This window comes from Corapipo altera, unplaced genomic scaffold (genome assembly GCF_003945725.1).
Source record: "Corapipo altera isolate COAL_440 unplaced genomic scaffold, ASM394572v1 78, whole genome shotgun sequence".
In the NCBI taxonomy this organism is placed as follows: domain Eukaryota; kingdom Metazoa; phylum Chordata; class Aves; order Passeriformes; family Pipridae; genus Corapipo; species Corapipo altera.
This window is the reverse complement of record NW_020884904.1, coordinates 9,277,882-9,298,672: the sequence shown is the minus strand read 5'-3', so window position 1 is coordinate 9,298,672 and position 20,791 is coordinate 9,277,882. Positions and strand designations below refer to the sequence as shown.

The following is a 20,791-nucleotide window of genomic DNA, read 5'->3' as shown; positions in this document are numbered from 1 at the left end:
GCCGTGCATGATTTTAAAGATTTTGTTACATTATGTTGTTACATGCCTCTCCTCTTTTTTTTTTTTCAATCCATCAATAGTTTAATGAAACATGGAATTTTGGACGCTGCCAGACTGCCACTTGCCTGGGAGAAGGAAACAATATCAAACTGTCCAGCATGACTTGCCCTCCTCAGCAACTGAAACTCTGTGTCAATGGTTTCCCGTTCACAAAACACTACGATGAAACCGGTTGCTGTGAAGTCTTTGAGTGTCAGTGTAAGTGGCAGAAAAATGCCTGAAATTTATGTTATGTATCCAAGAAGGATAAGTCTTTGTGGTCAACATCTACATTACATTCATTTTATTTCGGTAGGATAAAATGGAACAGAAATGCCATCTAAAACATTGGCCATTACAAGTGGATAGGAGTGTCCCTGTTAGGCTAGTTTTTCTTTATGAAACTGGTTATTTAGGCTCTCACTGGATGCAAGTAAAAGAGTTAAAACCAGCTTGTACTTGCAGGAAGCTTATAAGCCAAACTTCAAGACTGTCACTCTGTCTTCCAGGTATTTGCAGTGGATGGGGAAATGAACATTATGTGACTTTTGATGGGACATATTATCATTTTAAAGAAAACTGTACCTATGTCCTTGTGAAGCCAATTCATCCTGACTCTCACAAGTTCTGGATTCACATAGACAACTACTACTGTGGTGCCATTGATGGAGCAATTTGTTCAATGTCCCTTATCATTTTTTACTCCAACTCTACTGTTATTCTGACACAAGCAATGGAACATGGAAAAAAAACAAATTTGGTAAAGTATTGTATTAAAATGAATTTTCAATATTATTTTGCCATAGTTACTGTAGTTTACTGTACTGCCAAACGTCCTGCCACAGCAAAGGATGAAGCTTGTAAAATATGGAATGGGTTAGGAAATGTAATTGCATTGTTTTCTCTCTTTTTTGCTTTGTATCAACAAAAACTTTTATATTCTAAAAATCCAGGAAAAGATCACGTAATTGAAAATTGTGGGGTTTATCCTGATATGAGCACTCAAATATAAATTATGACATGTTAAAAATAATCTTAGAAACTGCTTAAATGACTGTCTTTGAAAGACTTAATTTGGTGCACCTAAGGTCCGAATTTGTACTGCTCAGCTTTCAAGTTGCACAGATCATTTAACTTACTTAACAGAAGAGTGTTCATGGAGACCTTTTGTTTCTCTTCTTTTTAGATTTTGTTTAACAATAAAAAAGTTGTTCCAGACATTTCCAAGAATGGTATCAGGATAACCAGTTCTGGACTTTATGCCATAATTGAAATACCTGAATTAGAGGTTTATGTGTCCTACAGTCAACTTGCATTTTACATAAAACTCCCTTTTGGAAAGTTTTATAATAATACCATGGGACTATGTGGTGAGTGTCCTCATCAGCTGACAATAATGAATGCAATAAATTTTCCTCCTTCTTTCTCTCATCCCCTTGTAAACATCTCTAAATGCTTGCAACTCCATTGATTTCTATTTTTCACAAATTGTAATAAATTTATCACTATTTAGTGGAAAGACACTGTCAGGAGATAGAGCTTTAAGTCACATCGTTTCATTCTGTTTGCAGTCTGTTGGTGGATGAAGGCAGACTTTTTCTAAGCCCTTCCTCTTGAACATATATACTCTATATGGGAATATAAAAAAGTCTGGACAGTCCTATCCTAGACAGAGCTATCTCAGTTGATTTGGTCACCCAGAGAAATGTATCAACCAGCATGTCAATTCTGGGTTTCATGAGTAACTGTCAAACTATTCCTTCTAGCCTTCTCTTCCTACAAAAAGTTTTTGTGAACCTATCCAGGACCCCACATGTTGTTACCTTCCCACAAAGACATGAACTTCCCTCCAAATGTTCTCTAAAAACAGCTTCATCGACATCAACTGACCTTGAATTGTCACTTTGCTTTTATATTGCTACCAGGTACTTGCACCAACCAGAAGCCTGATGATGCTCTGAAGAGGAATGGTGAGGTTATCGAGTCCTTCAAAGACATGGCATTAGATTGGAAAGTACCATATCCTACCAACAGATACTGCAATCCAGGTGTCTCAGAACCAGCTAAGACTGAATATCCCCAGCACTGTGAGCCCTCTAATCTGTGTAAAATCATCTGGTAAGACAATCCCAAAAGTATCAGAAGAATAAGTCCACAAGATAATTTAGTGTTTTACTACATGGCTCGGGTGAACTGATTACAGGATATGATGAAAATATGAAGTCTTGCATACCTTGTGAAACTGAGCAGTGAACTGATGTGTGTTACCGAGTTTGGCAGATATTTTTCAGCTGCATCATCAAAATCAGTCCTGCCTTAATAGTGTCTTCCACTTGGCACTCCCTCTGCCTGCCAGTTCTGGAGAGCTAGCTATGAATCAGTATCTGAAAGCTCTGAAAGATACAGAATCAAAATATACTAAGTGTGTGTGTCTGTTTTTAAAATAATTTTGTGCTTTAAAACAGGATTTATAAACATGCTACTACAAAAATGTCAGCATATAGATTTATAGCTATGAGCTGTGCAGGAGCCTTTGCAGGTCTCAGCCTAACATAAAATTGCTTCCTTTCAAAGCATTATAAAGAATGGGAATTAAAGCTCATTCTTATTTAAGCTGCGTGGGTACATTGCCCACAAGAGCAATTTGTAGTTGTATCTTTACCTTGAGGCTTTGCCTGGGTGTGGATGGTTTGCTTCTTGAATTCTTCCTTGAAAGTCACCCAAGGTCTGTCTCCTTGCTTTGTGAAGGACCCTGACTGAGTGCCACGGCGTGGTCCCCCCACAGCCCTACTATGAGGCGTGTGTGGCCAGTGGGTGCTCAGAAGAGCACCCCAGCACCGAGTGCCAGAGCATGCAGACGTACGCAGCCTTGTGCGGGCTCCACGGGGTCTGCGTGGACTGGAGGAGGCAGGCGAATGGCCAGTGTGGTAAGTCTGGGAAACACTGCTAGTGGGGAAGCAAGTCTGGTCTGTTGTCACCTACATGCTTGTTTATGGTCCTCCACATCATCAGGCTTCAATCTTTTTTGAGCTGCTCTGGACCTGGGAAAAAGCAGGAACAAATAAAAAGGTTGTTCCAGCCCAGAACTGATGCAAAACAAGGGGGAAACAGGCCCGTGTTGTCTCCCGAGTAGCTCAGCTGACTCCGATGCTTCCTAAAGCTTCGGCACTAGATGGCAACACACCGCTTCTCTCTGCGCGCTCCGCCCTGCTCAGGGGGACCCCGCGATTCAGGGGCGAGCTCTGCTAGTACTGTCGCTAGACCTTGCTGAATCCATTGGCCCGTCTTGGTGAAGCTGCAGGGAGCCCCTCTCTGGGCAGGAGCCTGGGCTGTGCGGACCCACGAGGTGGGCTGTGATAGCGTGGGTGCTTTGCCCGCTGTGCATTGAAGGGTACACGTGGGTCTGGACTTCTTAACTTGTGTGTTGCAATGCTCCACAGAGGCCATCTGTCCTCGGGATCAGGTGTACAAGCCATGTGGTGAAGCAAGAAGAAAAACTTGCTTCAGCAGGTGGGTCATTTCCTAAGGCATTTTTCAAGTCCATGATGTGAAAATTGACAGGGAAATTTGAAGTTCACATTCCCATAGGATTTAGGAGTCTAATTGCCCTGGGCTACATTTCTGCCTCTCATTCATTCCTGTTTATATTCTAATTGTGCAGAGAAGTCGTTATGGACACCCTCCCCTCCCAAAATAACACATCAGTGTTTATTGAGGGATGCTACTGTCCTGATGGGAAAACTCTGCTGAATGATCATGATGGCATTTGTGCTTCTGTTTGTGGTAAGAAATAATTTAAATGGTGTGATGGGAAGGGGGGAGGGGGGCGGGTAAGATCCTCACTAGAAGTGCACATTAAGGGGGATATTTTGGACACAGAGGAACCGGGGCGGGGGAAGGGGGGGGGGGGGGGAGAGGGGAGACCTTGATACTGACTGTTTCTGGTTAGGCTGGAAGCATTTCGGATTGACAATTTCTACCTGTTCTTATGGGGAGAATGTTTTTTTGGGGGAAGATTTTTTTGGGTATACAACCTGTGACTTTGAACTCTGGATTCCTCTTTCTCTTTGTGGTTGTTTCTCAGATTTGAGGACTTTCCTTCTATTCCTGTCTTCCTGCTTCTCTTGTTTTCCCTGATTCAGTTGTCATTAAAGTAACATGCAATTCATTTTACAGGTTGCACTGCACAAGATGGGTCAGTGAAACAGGTAAGAGAAAGGAAAATACTGTCTTTATACTATATCTGGGTTCTGTGACCTCCTGTAAAAATGGCTACATGAGCTGTTTCTTCTAATTCTAAGCTTAAAAACCAGTGAACTGCAAAGACACTGGGAAGGAAAGCAGATTTTATTAACTGCAGAAGTGCAGTTAATCATTTGAGGCATAGAAGCAGAAATAGCAGTTTGTGGGAATCGGTTTCTTGGTAGAACTACCAGGCTTGCCTTCTGCAAACACATAAACCAGCAGAGGAAGGTGGCAAATAATAGGGTTTTTTCTTACTGTTCCCTTCGCATCCCTCCAGGATTTGAACTCAACCCAGCACTGTCGTGCAGCAGGCATTCATTGATATAATATTTCCAGTTTTTGCTCTCTGAACTGCTATCCTTATTGTTTTCATAGCCTAGAGAGGCTTGGGAGCATGACTGTCAATACTGTACTTGTGATGAAGCGACCTTGAATATCTCTTGCTTCCCCCGCCCTTGTGCTAAATCTCCACCCATCAACTGCACAAAAGAGGGCTTTGTACGCAAAACAAAACCACGTCTGGATGACCCATGCTGCACAGAGACTGTCTGTGGTGAGTAGATAGTTCACATGTCATAATGTGTCATCATGCCTTCAGCAGTAATCCTCCAGTGAGATCCGGTATCCCAAGGATACAAGATTCAAATAAACACTGAAGTCATCATTTCTTCTATCTACATGCGGGGAGCTCTTGCTATCAGAACAGAACTCCTCTGGTCCAACTTGTATTCTAAATTAGTGCCATGACCTGACAGATGCTTACATTGGAATATTCCCCATAGATCATTTGGACTACCAGGTACTTCACAGAATCCTCTCGCTCTTGTCCTTCTGAGATGAGAGGGTAATCCTTTCACAGAGACCCCTCCAGTAAGGGAAGATAGGTTTATCTTCCAGGCTCCCCTAAGGCTTCCTGTGGATGTTCCTGATATATGTTTGCACTCACCTTTGCATTTGCATCCTCCCAGTCTCAAATGCCACCACAGCACAAGACTAGCCTGCTCCTAATGCTGGCCATTCCCAGCACCTATAGCAAGATGTAGGACAGGGGATCCTGACAATGGTGGTGGGATGTTTTTTCTGTTCCTCATCCCTTCAATCTACCAGGAAGAGGTCCATTAGGCTCCTTGGATGCCTTAAGGGAACAGTGGACATTGTCGAGGTCCTTTACCTTGCATGTCCCTCCCAACCTTTGCATTTCTGGCTCTCATCCACTGCCTCTTCATTTTTTCACTCTCTGCCTCATTTATCTTTACTCCAGCTTGTTTCCCTGTCACTTGTCTAAGAGTGTTTAGTTTTTTTAGAGGTGACATCCAGTGGTGGAAGAGAAGCAGGAACAAGGGCCATAAATATATGTCCAAGAAAGAGCTTTACAATGGAGCAAACTTAGAGGTACTTCACCTGAACATGTCCCAAACTCCAAAAATGTGTGATGCAAGAATCATCTATTTCTACACAATTTCTTGGATGTTCAAGCTTTGTCTGCAAGCAACTCTGCTGGATGGGATGCTTTGGCTTAGTTTATCTCTGTTATCTATTGCAGAATGTGATATAAAAACCTGCATTATCAACAAAACAGGATGTGACTTAGGTTTCCAACCAGTGGTTGCTATATCTGAGGATGGTTGTTGTCCTGTCTTCTCCTGTAGTAAGTACCTTGTTTCTTGAAGGTGATTTTTTATTCCTTGAATTATTTATTTTTTTGCTGAATGAGTTAAAATCATAAGTGATAGCCTCTTCCCTTCTCTGTCAGCCTTTACAAATGGTGCTTTTTTTTTTTACCTTTTTCTTTTGAAGTTGAAGTAACTGGTGTAGGTTCTCTGTAGCCAGTATTCAGTGAGTGTAAGCTATTGATCAGATTATGAATGATGGTTAAATTGAACCCATCCAGAAGCTCTGCTGCCAAGTTACATTTCTAGATGCACATACATGAGCCAGCTTCCCACTGGCTTTGTTACCAGCAAGGTGTTAACAATGAAGAAAAGGTCAAGTAATTTCAAGTGTGGGTAAAAAAACCATGAGGTAAATAGATTTTACCTTATGGAAAATTCCAGGATATAGAATTACCTCCCACTTCATGCGTAACATCTAAGCAGATGTGGACTTCTGAATAATATGTGGGCTTCTGAATAACAATTAGCACCATGTACTAGTTACTTTTTTCCCCTGTTTGTGTGGGCTATTAAGTCCAGTTATACTCTTTGACTTCTCTGGATCACTCACAATTCAGAGATGGCTACATTAACTGTTTGCATCATTCCTAGCACATCCTTTTCATTTTGTTTTTTCGTACAGTACCAAAAGGTGTATGTGTTTCTGAAGGAGTTGAATTTAAGGTAGGTCTTCTTCCAGACACTTCTTTCCACAAGTTAATGCTGCCTAAGTCAGAATTTTCTGAAGTCGCTATTGCCAATACTTATACAAAAAGCGGGATTAGAATGGCTGGTAATTTTTCCCTGCCAATAGTCTTATGTACTACTGGAAATGAGCACTGGACTAGATAACCTGCAGAGGTCCCTTCCAACCCCAAGCAATCTGTGATTCTGTGATAGGTTAGTGAATAGGTAATGCTAAAGACCAGTAACTGCTTACTAGATGAGATCTGACCTATGTTTTAGAGTCAATAGGTCAGAATTATGATTGAATACAAATTTTAAACTTCACTGAATGTTGCAAGATTAATTTCTATGTCAAACTGAGCAAAAGTAGATGCATGGAATTTATGAAATAACTCATTTGACATCATTGATGCACTTGGGAGTGTCAGCCTTGTGTTCGTTTTGTGATACCGATTGTGAGGTTTTAGAGATCTGGAAGTATTCATTTCAGGAAGATCTTCCAAAAATAAACCTCATAAGCATTAATTTTTTGATAGTCAAGGGGGATGTTTATTCTAGAACCCTCTGAATTCTTGTCATGACCTGCCTTCTCTCTCCCCCTGTGTTTCCAGCCGGGAGCAATGGTGCCTAAAAGCTCTTGTGAGAACTGTGTGTGCACAGATGAGCAGGATCTCGTGACACAGACCAACCTCATCCAGTGTCTTCCAGTGAAATGCCAAACCACCTGCCAGCAGGTCAGCACTTCCTTGACCAGGAACGAGGGCAGTAGAGGGGATATACTCTGAAACCGGGATAGTGTAACTGCATTCTCACTGCAAGATAGCAGGATAGACTCTTCTATTATTTTTTTTGTAAAGTCATTTTTAGGGTGCCAAGTTATTTTTGCTTTAGCAAATTTAAGAGGTCAGCCTTGGAAAGATGCCCTAAGGGAGAATGATTTCAAACCCATTAAAATTTGAGTGCTGAAAGATATTTGTGCCATTCTGTTGGCATTGACCATTGTCAGATCAAAAATTAAGATTGTGAAGAAACTGTGCAGTGGTCTGTATTTTCCAGACAGTTCTCAGTACTTGTGAGCTGAGTACTCTGCTACTTCTCGGTATTTATGAGAATCAGCACAAAACCAGTTCAGTCTGTTACTGAATATAAACAGAGTGGTTGCTTTTCCATTCATTCCCAGATAAGGCCAGACCCACCACCAGCATTAAAAATGGACAAAACCTTTCATTGTCTTTTACCCTGAAGCCAGCCACACCCACACCCACTGAGAGACCAATGGAGACCTAAAACACAGGGGAGGGAATCTTAACATGTCTGACAGCAATAGTGCTTGTGGATAATGATATCAGACCAAGCACTGGTGGCAGAGTAATCATGTGCTGAATTAATATTTAAGTAATTATATGCTGAATTAATATATCTGGCCTGTCTTGTGTGTAAGCCTGAAGAAGAATAGCCAATAGACAGGGTCTTCATGGCAACTGAAGTGTCCAGTAGTCACTGTTCAATAAGGGAGAAAAATTACTGGCTTTGCTTGTGAGGCTTAAAGTGGTTCCAACAGTTTTCTAAAGACAACAAAGATGAAACCAGGAGATTGGCTCATTTCCTCTGCCATCTTCAGTGTAGTTTTGATCCAAAGATGCTTCATGAATATGACATCAGTTAACATGGATAAATGGAAACTTTATTTCCACAGGGCTTTCGCTATGTGGAAGAGCAGGGTCAATGCTGCAGCCAGTGCCAGCAAGTGGCATGTGTGGCAAATTTTCCATTTGGCAATGTGACCATTGAGGTAAGCACTCCCTTGCTCTGCACACAAGATTGAGTTACCAAAAAGACCTCAGCATTTTTTTTCCCAGTGTCATGCATTTTAAGGCTGGGAAGATCTCTAGGAGATGTAAAAATATCTGTGTTTCCAAAGTAAAGGTAGATGTTTATACAGCTGGTCTCTGCTGTGTGCATCTCACAGGCACTAGTGTGTTGAAAATTATGTATCTTGGGTAGGAATGGAAATCATGTGTGTCCCCCCACCCTTTATCCTGACATGGAATAGCAAGAAAGAATTTGGAAGGAATGATGATGTGTAATAGTGCTCTTGCAGAGATACATGAGCAGGCTTCACATGATACTGCTCCAATCTGGAAACAGTTTCATTTTCTTTCCCTGAGCATGCAGGGGTAAATAGTGTGAGCAATCTCACATGGCTGTACTACCACTAGTTCTGAATTTGCTGAGGCAGAAATTATTAGCTACTGCAGTGTAGTGACTTGGTAACACCTGAGGTAATACACCATGTCTTGTGAGTGTAGAGTTGTGTAGTTAATGAACCAAGCCTTTAAAGGATGGACTTGATCCTGGAGGTCTTTTCCACCCTTAATGATTCTATGATTCCATGATTCTAGCTCTTTGGTTTTATTACAGTCTGCTACTCCTGTGAATGGTTAATGATGTTGTTCCAACCAGTGACTATTGTCTTGTATGCTATTGCTTCTCTGGTAGCTCTCCTGCATATTTTCTATTTCATCCTTTTATTGTTTGATAATTAATCTTGCAAGCTAGATTCTCCTGTTCCAATATACAATTTTTTTCTTTCCACGAGGAGGCTTTGCTGTTACCCATTAACCTCTATTGCAAAGACTTTTGTCCTTTTTCAAACTTTTTTGTTTTCTTCAATCTACTAAAAATGAAAACTGTTCAAACCTTTTAAAAGAGTTATTTTTCTTTGTGTGTATATTTTAGCTCACAGACATTAACACACCTATCTTCTGGCATTTCTGCTCATACCTCTATGCTCATTCTGCTACCAACTTCTTATTCTTTCCTGCTGGCTGGCCTCAGAAGGGATTTTGCATAGGCTAGTGGTGGGTGAGCTTTGAAGATGTGAGTTGCAGACATCTCAGCCCTTTCAGAGTAATATGAACAACCCAGTCCCTCTGCCAGTTCATTGATTGTATTACTGTTGCAGTATTCTATTTTTATTGCTATACTATATTGACTTGGGTTTTTTTTTCCTGTTTTTATCAGGTTGGAAAGAGTTATAAAGATCCATATGATAACTGTACTCAGTACACATGCACTGAAGCAGCGGGCCAGTTTTCCTTGACTAGTACAATAAAAGTCTGCCTACCATTTGAAGAAGCAAACTGTGTGCCAGTAAGTATATTACAGCCAGAGAAAGACTTCAGGAGTGAGCCATAATGCTGCTGGCCTGGGATTTAGCTTTACTGTTTTGAATGAGTCACTTCAGTATTTCTTGGTCTTTCTGAGCTGGTCATCCTTGTTTGAAGGAAATGTACTTTTTCAGCCTAAATGAAGTGTACCATGGCAGTAAAGCAAACAAACCCGCACAGTTCACATTGCTGTGGGATAAGAACTGGAACTTGAAAGAGAAGGGTACTGGGGCAATAGCAAAGTGGGATTTTTCATCACTTGAGAAACATCAGTGTTACAAAATGCAATTGAACAAATGGTAACTCACCACAGATCCTTGGGGGTCTGATGAACACAGTGCCTTCTGATATGTGGTGTATCATTAAGCAAAGAAGTGGAACATGAACGAGCAAGGGGTATCATTCACACCCCGGTTTTCATCTATTAGTGGTTTCCAGTAACTTTCAGAAGCATTTTGGGACTTCACAGCAGATCTGAAAATCAAAGCAGGGACAAGAACAACCATGTACTTGAGTTAGCTTTGGCATAGGCTCTGTGTAGGCCAGGCTGTTCAACTCCAGGAGCAGCTGTCATTCTCTGGGGCTGGGGTTCTTAAGCTGGCTTCAATAAGACCTGCATAAAGTCAGGCCAGGACATCTAACCTGGCTTGTAGGAGGGTATATAGTTTTAAGAAAGTTAATTCCCTTCCTTACTGGATGGTTTGTTTTGGTTTGGTTTAGTTTTTTTTAAGCAGTTTTATATATAATTGGTACACAAAAAGGTCTGGTGAGGAATCTGCATTGATTAGAGGTAAGGGAATATAATGGAACTCTCATAATTACTACTATCTCCTTAGCAATACCTGCATCTGAACTAACTTTTCGGGTTACTTTCAATACAGGGGACAGTTGATGTGACTTCAGATGGCTGTTGTAAGACATGTGAGTGCATTAAATCACTGATTCTCTATTCCAATACTGTTTGGTTCTTCCTGCTTGTAGTCCTGTTTCTGCATGCACTGAGAGTCCGAAGTTTCCACAGACTGGAAGACAGTTTTACAGCAACAGAACTGTTTTTTGCCTCTCAGCTGAGACTAAAAATCTGCCACATTCTTTCAATGGGGACATTAAATTTTTTTTATCATCTTTTCTGTGTTTCTAAATAACTGAAATACTGTTAGCTTGAAAAATACTCTTGATACAAAAATTTGTAGAAAATGTTCTTTGTGTTATTCCATTGGAAAATTGCATAGAAAGGAAGGTCTTTTTTTTCTGTAGCATCCACTCAGAAATCTTAGGTTGCAATAGAGTCACGAATGTAATTTATAGCAATTTTAGTAAAACCTGAACCCTTCATGTCTCCTTTAGGTCTTGGTTTAATCTTTGCATGATTAAAGCTGGTCCACAAGTGGAAAAGTACCTCGACCAGCAGGAAATTGTTTTGCTCGATTACTGCCTCTTTGCACTCTCAGTTGTGGTTTCAGTTATGCATTTGAACTGTAAAAAGTTTTACTAGGATGATCTACCCTTGGTTTACTAGCAGATACCTTTCAAAACATTTATTCCTCAGTCTGAAAAGATCTAACAGAAGTGTTCTTCTACTCAGGTATCGACCTGCCGCACAAATGCAAACGCAATGTGAAAGAGCAGTATATTGTGCATGACAACTGTAGATCAGCTGCTCCAGTCCCAATGCCCTTTTGTGAAGGGATGTGCAGTACCTATTCTGTGTAAGTAGGAAACCTTTCTCTATCCTCCCCCATGGCTGGTCTTTCTGGGTTCTTGTTACCAGCAGGCTGAAGCTTCCTGCTTTTTAAAAGGACCTGGTTGGGAAACTGGGAGTGCAGAACAGCAGCCATTAGCAATGTCTTCAATGTGATAGGAGGGACTTAGCTAGGAAAACAGGTCCCTCTGGAAAGACATCAGCTAAATTTATTAAACATGCTCTTAAATATGTCATTGTGTGGCTTTTGAACAGCTGTGGTGTTTACTGAAGTTTTTTCCTGCCGTGTGTTCTGTGCATGAGTTGTTCTTTTCTGTCTTGCCGAAATGGGCCTACTCCCAAATCCACTGAAGTTACTGGTGTTTTCCCCACTGGTGTCAGAGGATCTGGCCCTGCATGGCCAATAGCATCCTGAGGAAAGGCTGTAATGAATAAGCAGAAAAATAGATGGGAAAGTTTGCTCCTCTGCTCCTTAGAAGTACTTCTGTTCGGAGCAGCAAATATGGATCAGTTTGGGAAGATAACAGGCAGCATACTGATGTGAGAAACCTCATTTCTATAGGTATTCCTTGGAGACCAATGAAATGGAACACAAATGCACTTGCTGCCATGAAAAAAGAAGTCATAAAGTGAAGGTGGAACTGATTTGCTCTAAGCATAAGACAGTCCAGTTCACATATGTGTATGTAGATGAATGTGGATGTGTGGAAACAAAATGCCCAAAGAGGATAACATGAGCATAACTAAAGGAAACATTTCCTCTCCCATTTACTCCTTCCCTAGCAAGTGAGTAGTTTAGAAAGCTGCTGTGAGTAACCTTCAAATGACCATACTAGCGCTTTTTCTTTCTGGTATTATATGCAGTTATGGAAATTAACTGAGATTTTACTCTAAATGTTTGTAGAATAAACTGCATTTCAAAGAGGACTTGTTCTCCTGTTTCAGTGATGCTGCTAATGGGGCAAGGTGGCTAATGTCTTTAATCCCACGCTGGTTTATAAACCAAGGTTATTGCAAGACACTCTCAAGACAGTGATGCCTTTCAAAAGTCCTACCTGAAGAAAGTGCATGTCGTAAAGCCATAACCACATGTATCACTTCATTTCTCTTAGAAGGGAAACAGCAATCACTTCCACAGCTCTAGTTCAGACAGAGGCAGGACTTGGCTCAGGGCCACATTTGTGTTCTCCCTGGTGGTCCTGAACCTGCTTTGGCTGTGACTGGTCCTTCAGCACAGTGAGCACTATATCAGAAGTGTAAAAACATGTTTTTTACGTACACACTACAAAACGAATATATTTGCACTCTTATTGGGAGTCCTTATCTCACTGGGTTTTTTTATTATTTGCCTGCATCAAACTCTCAGCTGTTAGTTCAGTCTCAGTACTGGTTACATGACTGTGATTTGTGTTATAAATAATTGACTCCCAGTTGGCATGTCCAGTGCCACTGGTGACAGTATCTTATGTGGACAGTGACCAAAATGTTCCAACAATACCTTCAGAGTACTCAAGAAAGGCAGATGCTTCTGTTACTTGAGTAATTTGGTCTTCTGTGACCTTAAAGAGACTTGAACACTGTGACTTTCTTAGATAGTGTCCTGCAGCCTGCTGTGCAGGTGTCTTCAGAATTGTTTTGAAGTGAATGCATTTGAACTGACCAAGTAGATATGAAATGCATTAAACTTTAGCTTTCTATTTAAAAATGTTGCAGATCTTGAGCTCCAATAAATATTTAATTTGCTTCTTTTTCATAATAAATTATTTCAGCTGATGTCAGGTTACTTTGATGTGTACTGTTTCATTATGGTGTTACTGATCTTAAAATTGTAGGAATCCTTAAATTTGAACAAGCATGGGAGTCCAGCTCCTTTCTGGAATGATTTGTCTCAGCCTAACGCTGGTGTAAGAGCCCTTGGGAAGTTACCAGTTTCTCAGCACGAGAGGTTCTGAGAGCCAGGGTAGCTGGGTTAGACAGCTGAAGTCAGAGGAGGTGAATTTCACCCTTTGCTTTTATTCTGTTTCCTTACAAACAATAAAAGGGAGGCTGTGTGTATCTAACAATCACAGTGGAAATAGGTGCACCATGGGTATCTTTGGGAGGGGTGAACAACAAAATCCGACAAACAGGTGTCTGTGATGTAGTTTGAATTATAGAATCATAAAATATCTGAAGTAGTAAGGGACCCATATGGATCACTGACTTGAACCTAATTCTCCCATTCCCAACCCTTGCACTGGTCAGTGAACCAGTTTGCTTGATGATAAATTACAGGAATCTCCAAATAATTTGGTTAACTGTCAGTGCAATGCAACTCCCTTGGAAGGCACATGTTACAATTGCTTGACTCTGAGGCTCATGTATAAATTTCACCTTAGTCCAGAAAACTGTTTTTATTGATACAAATCAAGTGTGTGCATGCTATTACAATGCAAAGAATAGCAGCAAAACAAAAAAAGGGCATTCTTTTCTTTCCTCCTTGCCTTTCCCTGAGGGGAAGAGGTCATTCTTGAGTCCTTTTTTCATCAGAATAGGAAACAGACTCTGTAAGTAGTCATATACACACTCATGCAAATCAACTTGCAAACCAACCCCACAAATCAATCATTCTCAGCAACATGACTTCGCAAGAACATGATCAGGAACCTTTTGCATCCCTGCCTTATTTTCAGCTGGGAGAAGGGAATAAACCACAACTTAATCTAACCAGGTGTCTTTAGATTTCTGTTCTCCTGTCTAAGTGATGATGAGATTTTATACAGAGGCTGAGAATGGCACTGATTTAGAGGCATACTTTCCTGTTCATTTTTGGCAGGTATTTTGCTTTTCAGGCAAGTGAAATACTAGAAGCAAAGGTTTATTTCCGTCTCCAGGATGCTTTTGATTATGTGAAATTTTACATGCCACTTCTTCATTCCCAGTTACACCTGGCACTTCATTTACTCTCTCAGTCCAGCATCTAACTGGCCTATGCAATACTACCTAGAGCTCTGATGGTGGGTATTAGAGAGAACTCATTGGTCCTCTGTTTGCAGGTGCAGAGTCCTACTTAGCTACCAGCAAGGTAAAGTCTGTTTAATGAGAACTTTCAACTTCTTCACCTGAGAGACAGTCAATTGGTCAAACATTTCCCCACCCCCCACTTCCCACCTGCCATGTCCAAAATGCAGAGAAACAAATCAGCTTGAAGGCTGCTTGATCAGCCCCACTGGCAAGCTGGCCCTTCTTGCTCAGTGACTGCCTCTGCATGCAGCAGCATCACTGCTGTTTGCACAGAGCCAGCTGGACTGTAACTAAATTCTTTGTGTCCTTCTTCAGGTTGTTGCCACAAGCTCCCCACCAGAATGGGCAAAGTTAAACGCAGGTGTCTCTTCCAGGAGAATTTGCCTGTAAGAGCTTCATTTGACCATGATCTGGCTGCCGTTGCTTTGTGGGTGCTTCTCACGTGTGCACGGTCAAGCCTTCATCTGTAGCCCAAAGCCATCTCTTCCTGCTACTGACTGGTCTCTGCAAGTCAAATATTTCCCTGGCGTAACTCAAGAAAAATCAGTGGCATTGCTCCAAGTACTGTTTCTTCCTTTTGCGTGAATTCTTTACAGCAGCGTAAACTTAATAGGGTAACCCCAGGAGAACCAGTGCTCAGCTGAGCCAGTTGGGCCAGAGCTCAGCTGGTTTCAGCCTGTAGCCGTTCTTTTCTTATCATGCAAGGATGGTACTTCCAAGTCACTGAGCAGTTCTGAACCAACACACCAGGAAGTACTGTCCCATATTGCTAAAATAAATATTTGTTGGAGATACTGCCTCATGTCAGGTGAAAAGTCCTAAGGCACTACCATTTTACTGGTGTGCTCTGAGTCTGGGTTGCCATTATGACATGAACTCTAACTTACCTCTTGGTTTGAGGTTTGGAAAGGTCAGTTCACAACACCACTTTAATGCAGTTTAGCTAAATTTTGGGTTGGCTTTTGTTACCAATTATTAATGTTTGCAAGGAGAAAAAGAAAATTCAGGGTGTGCTCTGGATTTTCATTTGGGGAGAGGCACTTTTCTTTGACCTAGTTTTCCACTGAGCAGATCCCCTGGTTGTGGAATCAGACCTTTGGTGTTATCTACAGCATGCCTTATCGATAACAATCTATTCTGATATCTAGAATCTCAAGCTGAAAACAAAGACTGTGAACTGTAAATGCCCTCCAATACAGAAGGGATTGTTTAAAAGAATGCTGCACCTATTTTGTTTCAGCGTACCAGCTTAACAATTAGAAAGTTGCAAGGTAAACATGAAAAAATTTGTCTAAATATCACTCAGGAAAGTTATCTGATTAGTAATGAACCAGAAAAGAAAGTAATCTAACAAATTCGATGGATCCTGTTTCAGGTAAGGGGGAGACTAAGGATTGAGTGGTCTGAGAGTCCTGCCTGATGCTTCTACAGATTCGTGTGTTCAAAGACATGTTCTTGGCCTTGTTTGTATTTCCTTCCTGATCTAATATAAAGATAAAGGTAGGCCTTTGTTTCTTATATGTGATTGTAATATTTAAATTCATAAAGCCTTTTTGCAGGGATATACAACACGGTATTTGCAATCCCAAGGCTACACACTTTTGTCTGGCATCCCAAAAATCCTTTAGGAGAAAGAACTGTGACAATTTTCCAAAGATACCTAGACAAAGGTATCAGTTGTGAAAATCTTTCTTGTTTTTCCACTTCAAAGGATCTGGTTATTCAGTATCTTTAGGGCAACAATAGTCTCAGTTTGCCTTGTACAAGGCCATTCTCACATCCATTTAAACCTTTGACAATTGAAATCCCTCTCTTAGGAAAGCAACCCCATCAGAGGTGTGCCCAAGTAATTGGCTTTTTGTCGGGAGTAGTCCAGAGTTTCATCATGGAACTACAGAAAGGTTGTCATTTCTTATACACCTAACTTTTCTCTAAAAGGTGTGTCCAGGTTTCATCAGTAGTCTGTAAGACAGTTTGATACTCACTGGCTTTAATATATACATATATGTGTGTGTATATATATATATATAAATTCAAAGGGAATCTGCGCAGTGGATTTATGTAACTGTGAGTTGACACTTCTGGTCATAGATATCCCTGTTTCACTTGAGCTTGACTTTTGTGAAGGCCTGTTTTTAAACCACCCTCCTTGTTCCATAAAAAAATAATTAACTACTGATTCTCCAGAGGATCTGGTCCAGTGGGGTCTCCCATTGATATGAGTGAAGAAATCACGGAAGACTGAGTAGGAAGGCTCTGGATCATCCCATTTAGCTAAAAAAAAAAGAAAAAACAACAAAAAGTATATATAAATCAGGACTTGAGTCACTGTAATCTTTCTGTGTAGTTACTGAAAATTGCTATGCACCTCACCTCAGCTCAACTATCATCTGGAAATGCCTCCATCTCTCTTTTTTTTGACTTACTAGGCAGTCTGAGTACAGCCCTACTTCATCTAAATCCTTTAAAGCAATGTAAGAAGTTGATCCCAAATGCCAATGTTATATATTTGTAATAGGAACCACCAGATATTTACTGCAAATTCTGCCAACCCTGTATCTTACCTTGAACATCTCAACTATCAGTGCTTTCAGTGAAAGACTCTTTCACCCTGATTTTTAATAAGAGTAATGCTAAGAACAGTTTCATTATTTTTGATAGGTTCTTTGTAGAAGGCTTCATCTTGTTTTTAGCATTTGTAGTTGTCTTCTGAATTTTTTCTTTACTCTTTTTTTGGTGTTTTAAATGTAGTCCTTAGTAACTGATCTCATTCTAAACCCTGATACAGAATGAGTCATATCTTGACCTACATCAATATCCCTTAGCATGACACCAGCAAATCAAAGGGAGCTTAAAACTGGGATAAATTAGGAGTGAGTTTGGTGCCATTCCCATGTGTTGTGTAAGTAAGTTATATTCAGCTTCAATTTCTGAAGGCCACTGAAGAACTGCATAAGCGCTTTCATGTTCCAGCTCTGAAATGGTTTATGTTACAATCTCTCCCTACACTGCTGTTCGAAGAGAATCATGAGGCAAGTCCATTACCACTCCTTTACAGCATCTTGACTTCACTTCTTTACATATCCAGACATTACTCTATATTGACTGCTCTGTTTCCCGTAATGCCATAAAAACTTGGCTTAAACTCAGAGTTTAATCTGACCTGCAGTGAGCATTGTTCTATAAACAAAAGGCTACTAAAGTGCAATGTAGCCATACCAGCTGCTACTTTATGGCCTGGAATTAGCTTTTCCCCAGAGCTATTTCTCTCAAGGACTAGTGCACACACTTTAACATCCCGAAGCACCCTGACTTAGTTCTAGCTTGTCACTTAAACTTTCTGCTTGCTTTTGATGATGTTCTCTGTTGTTTTCAGATTTCAGGTGAGGCATGGAAAAGATTTCCTGGGTGTGTAATGTATGCTATAAATCCATCTTTCTTCACCGTTACCCCAGGAAAATTTTCATGAAGTGTTACAATTCATCACACTCTTCCTAAATAACTAATTTGGAAAATCCTTCAAAGAATTTTTGTAGCCTGCAGTACTGCTCTGTATGGGGAAATGTCTGGAGTCTTTTTACTGAGTACCAGAACAGCCCTTGTAGCAGCAGTGTGAAAGTCTGTTCTTGTCCATCACCAAATCAATTGGATCAGACATCTTCCTAGAGACATCTGTGCCTTTCCAGGAGCAAGTAGTTGATTGGGTGACATTTTTGTATCCTACGTTGTGCTGTTCATACTGGGTGATAATAATGACCCTTAGAGCCTTTGTAAAAGGAAAAGCAGTTTCAAGCACATTCTCATCCTACAACCATACTTTCATAACGGGTATTCAATTAGGTGTGCAATTACTAGTCATGCAAAGATTTCTGGCAGAAACAGAAGCTATTCCTATTAATTCACCTTTCCCTCAAGCTCAGTGACTTGAAAAACATCAGCAAAAAAACAAACAACAGTCAAGTTAAAAAAACCCAAAGGTTTCCCAGCAGTCTCATATTTTGTTTTCACAGCAATGCTTATGAGTGTGCTCAACTTCCCTGATGTGTTTTTATTAATAACTAATGAATTAAGCTGCTTGCTTTTGATGTTGATTTTTCACTTCAGTATATGACTTGGTGAAAGGAGTTTCTTTTCATCCTGGACACAAGGGTTACCACTCTGTCTTGGGGCTACCTGACTGACATTTGTCCTGGGATAGCATGGCACTTCTGGTAACAAAATTGTCTGTTCTATAAAAATGAGTTATTATTTTATTTGATGAACAGTTCTGCTTCACTGTGTAGTATCACCCTTGCTCGTAGATACTGGGGGGTTCCATAATATAGTTCCATTTCAGGGGTGCTGCATCACTTTGAATTCCCTGGTTTCTAATAGCTTTGGGCCTGATTCTCTTCTACTTTCTATTTTATAAATATATGACTCTTGGAGATAGTCCTGTGCAGGGCTAAGAGTTGGACTTGATGATCCTTGTGGGTACCTTCCAACTCAGCATATTCTGTGATAATTCAGGAATCTTTTTTGTTTTTTAAATCAACCTTTTGATTGCAACTTTAAAACTGAACTATACTTTTAGTTTTTATTTCCTTTGTAAGGTGGACTGCCTTGCCTGAGAAAGATTCTTCTAACAAACAGCAAAATTTTTCATTATCATCAGCAAAGATGAATTACTTTGTACGTGGAACTTGTAAAACACTGCAGGCTCCAACTATTTGAACAAAATAGTCTGTTAATAATGCATGCAAGGGATTATTAGTAATTAAGAACTGTTTCTCCTTGTTCCTGCAGTCAAAACAACAGAGCAAACATTGAAATATGTAATCTTTGTTGCTAATGGATTCTGACTGGACTGGCAGGTCCTGCTTCGTCTGCACAGTTTTCTTTGAAGGGAAACCAAATTAATTATGTATTCAGTCTGCACTACAGCTGGAGACATGAGATGGGTCAGTACTGTCCTTTAGAGTCAAATATATGCTTACACCAGCAGAATCTGAAAGTGAGAAAAGCCTTTGCTTTCTCTGAAAATGCCAACCTGTCATTTGATACAAACTGACATTGAAAATGGTGTTATGATGTGACGGAAACGTGGTGTGACAGGATCTCTAGGCAGCCAGTTCACTGGAATGAAATGTTTTTAAAGTAAAAAGGGTCCTCCCTTCAAAAACAACAAACACACCAAACCACAAAAAACCAAAAACCAAAACCAACAAAACCCACCAGATACTTACAGCTGGATTTTACTAGAGTACAAAATAATCATCTGCAATAGGATGACCCTGAGAGGGACTGCAGAGCTGTTGGGTGAATCTGATTTTAAAAGGTTCTATTACATAGGTCCTTTGTCAGTTGTGTTCATGAAGAGTAGGTGCTTTCCCCCAGTCCAGCCCCTGCCAGCACCTCTGAGTTGCCAGGTCTCTTCAGGGTCCCTGGCAAGCCTCCTTCTCTCCCTCACCTCTCAAATTTGGCTTTGGGTCTGCTCTTGGCTGCGGGAAGCCCTTGCTCCTTCTCTCCCTGCCTGCATTCCTGTTGCAGGCTCAACCCATATCTTTCACACCCTCGCTGGATCCATTTGCTCTCCCAAATCTTCTCCAAGCTAAACCTGTGCAGTTACTCTCAGGAAAGGAGCCATTCCTGCTTCCTTGAGAGTTGTACTCCAGGCTGCAAGAAGTATTGGGTAATTCCCGGTATCAGTGCAGACTGGGTGATTAATTAATGGTGAGTAGCCTTGCAGAGAAGGACTTAAGGCTATTGGAGGATGTAAAAGTGGAAGTGAGACAGCAATGTGCACTTGCAGCCCAGAAAGCCAACAGCATCCTGGGCTGCCTCCAAAGAGGTGTGACCAGCATGTTTAGGGAGGTGATTCTCCCCCTCTACTCTGCTCTTGTGAGAGCCCACCTGGAGGGCTACATCCAACACAGGAGTCCTGAGCACAAGAAAGACATGGACCTGTTAGTTCCAGAGGGCCATGAAGATGGTCAGAGTTCTGGAGCACCTCTTCTATGAAGAGAGTCTGACAGTTGGGTTTGTTCAGCCTGGAGAAGAGAAGGCAACATTTCAATATATTAAGGGGACTGATAAGAAAGATATAGAAAGACTTTTTACCAGGACCTGTAGTGACATGACAAAGGACAACAGTTTTAAACTGAAAGAGATTAGGTTAGGCTTAAATTGGAGATAAGGAAGAATGTTTCTTATAATAGCAGTGATGAGACACTGGAACAGTTTGCCCAGGGAAGTTGTGGATGCCACATCACTGACAGTGTTCAGTCAGGTTAGATGGCACTTTGAGCAACTTG

The 20,791-nt window shown here is 40.9% G+C and overlaps 1 protein-coding gene across 2 annotated transcripts in view; it reads left to right on the top strand.

Moving 5' to 3' along the window:
* Positions 1-12,578, top strand: part of LOC113950949 (mucin-5B) — a 46,202-nt gene extending 33,624 nt beyond the window's left edge. Inside the window, exons 33-49 of one of the 2 annotated variants that reach the window (XM_027651389.1) lie at positions 81-258; positions 549-799; positions 1,226-1,409; positions 1,965-2,157; positions 2,788-2,966; positions 3,480-3,549; positions 3,701-3,822; positions 4,216-4,247; positions 4,660-4,837; positions 5,828-5,932; positions 6,580-6,620; positions 7,235-7,357; positions 8,320-8,415; positions 9,648-9,776; positions 10,675-10,714; positions 11,379-11,502; positions 12,058-12,578. In XM_027651389.1, coding sequence (XP_027507190.1) covers positions 81-258; positions 549-799; positions 1,226-1,409; positions 1,965-2,157; positions 2,788-2,966; positions 3,480-3,549; positions 3,701-3,822; positions 4,216-4,247; positions 4,660-4,837; positions 5,828-5,932; positions 6,580-6,620; positions 7,235-7,357; positions 8,320-8,415; positions 9,648-9,776; positions 10,675-10,714; positions 11,379-11,502; positions 12,058-12,232 — 2,220 coding nt within the window. In that variant the 3' untranslated portion in view covers positions 12,233-12,578. The remainder of the gene's footprint in view (positions 1-80; positions 259-548; positions 800-1,225; positions 1,410-1,964; positions 2,158-2,787; positions 2,967-3,479; positions 3,550-3,700; positions 3,823-4,215; positions 4,248-4,659; positions 4,838-5,827; positions 5,933-6,579; positions 6,621-7,234; positions 7,358-8,319; positions 8,416-9,647; positions 9,777-10,674; positions 10,715-11,378; positions 11,503-12,057) is intronic. The other variant, XM_027651390.1, reaches the window with a different exon arrangement.
* The last annotated feature ends 8,213 nt before the right edge of the window (positions 12,579-20,791 follow it).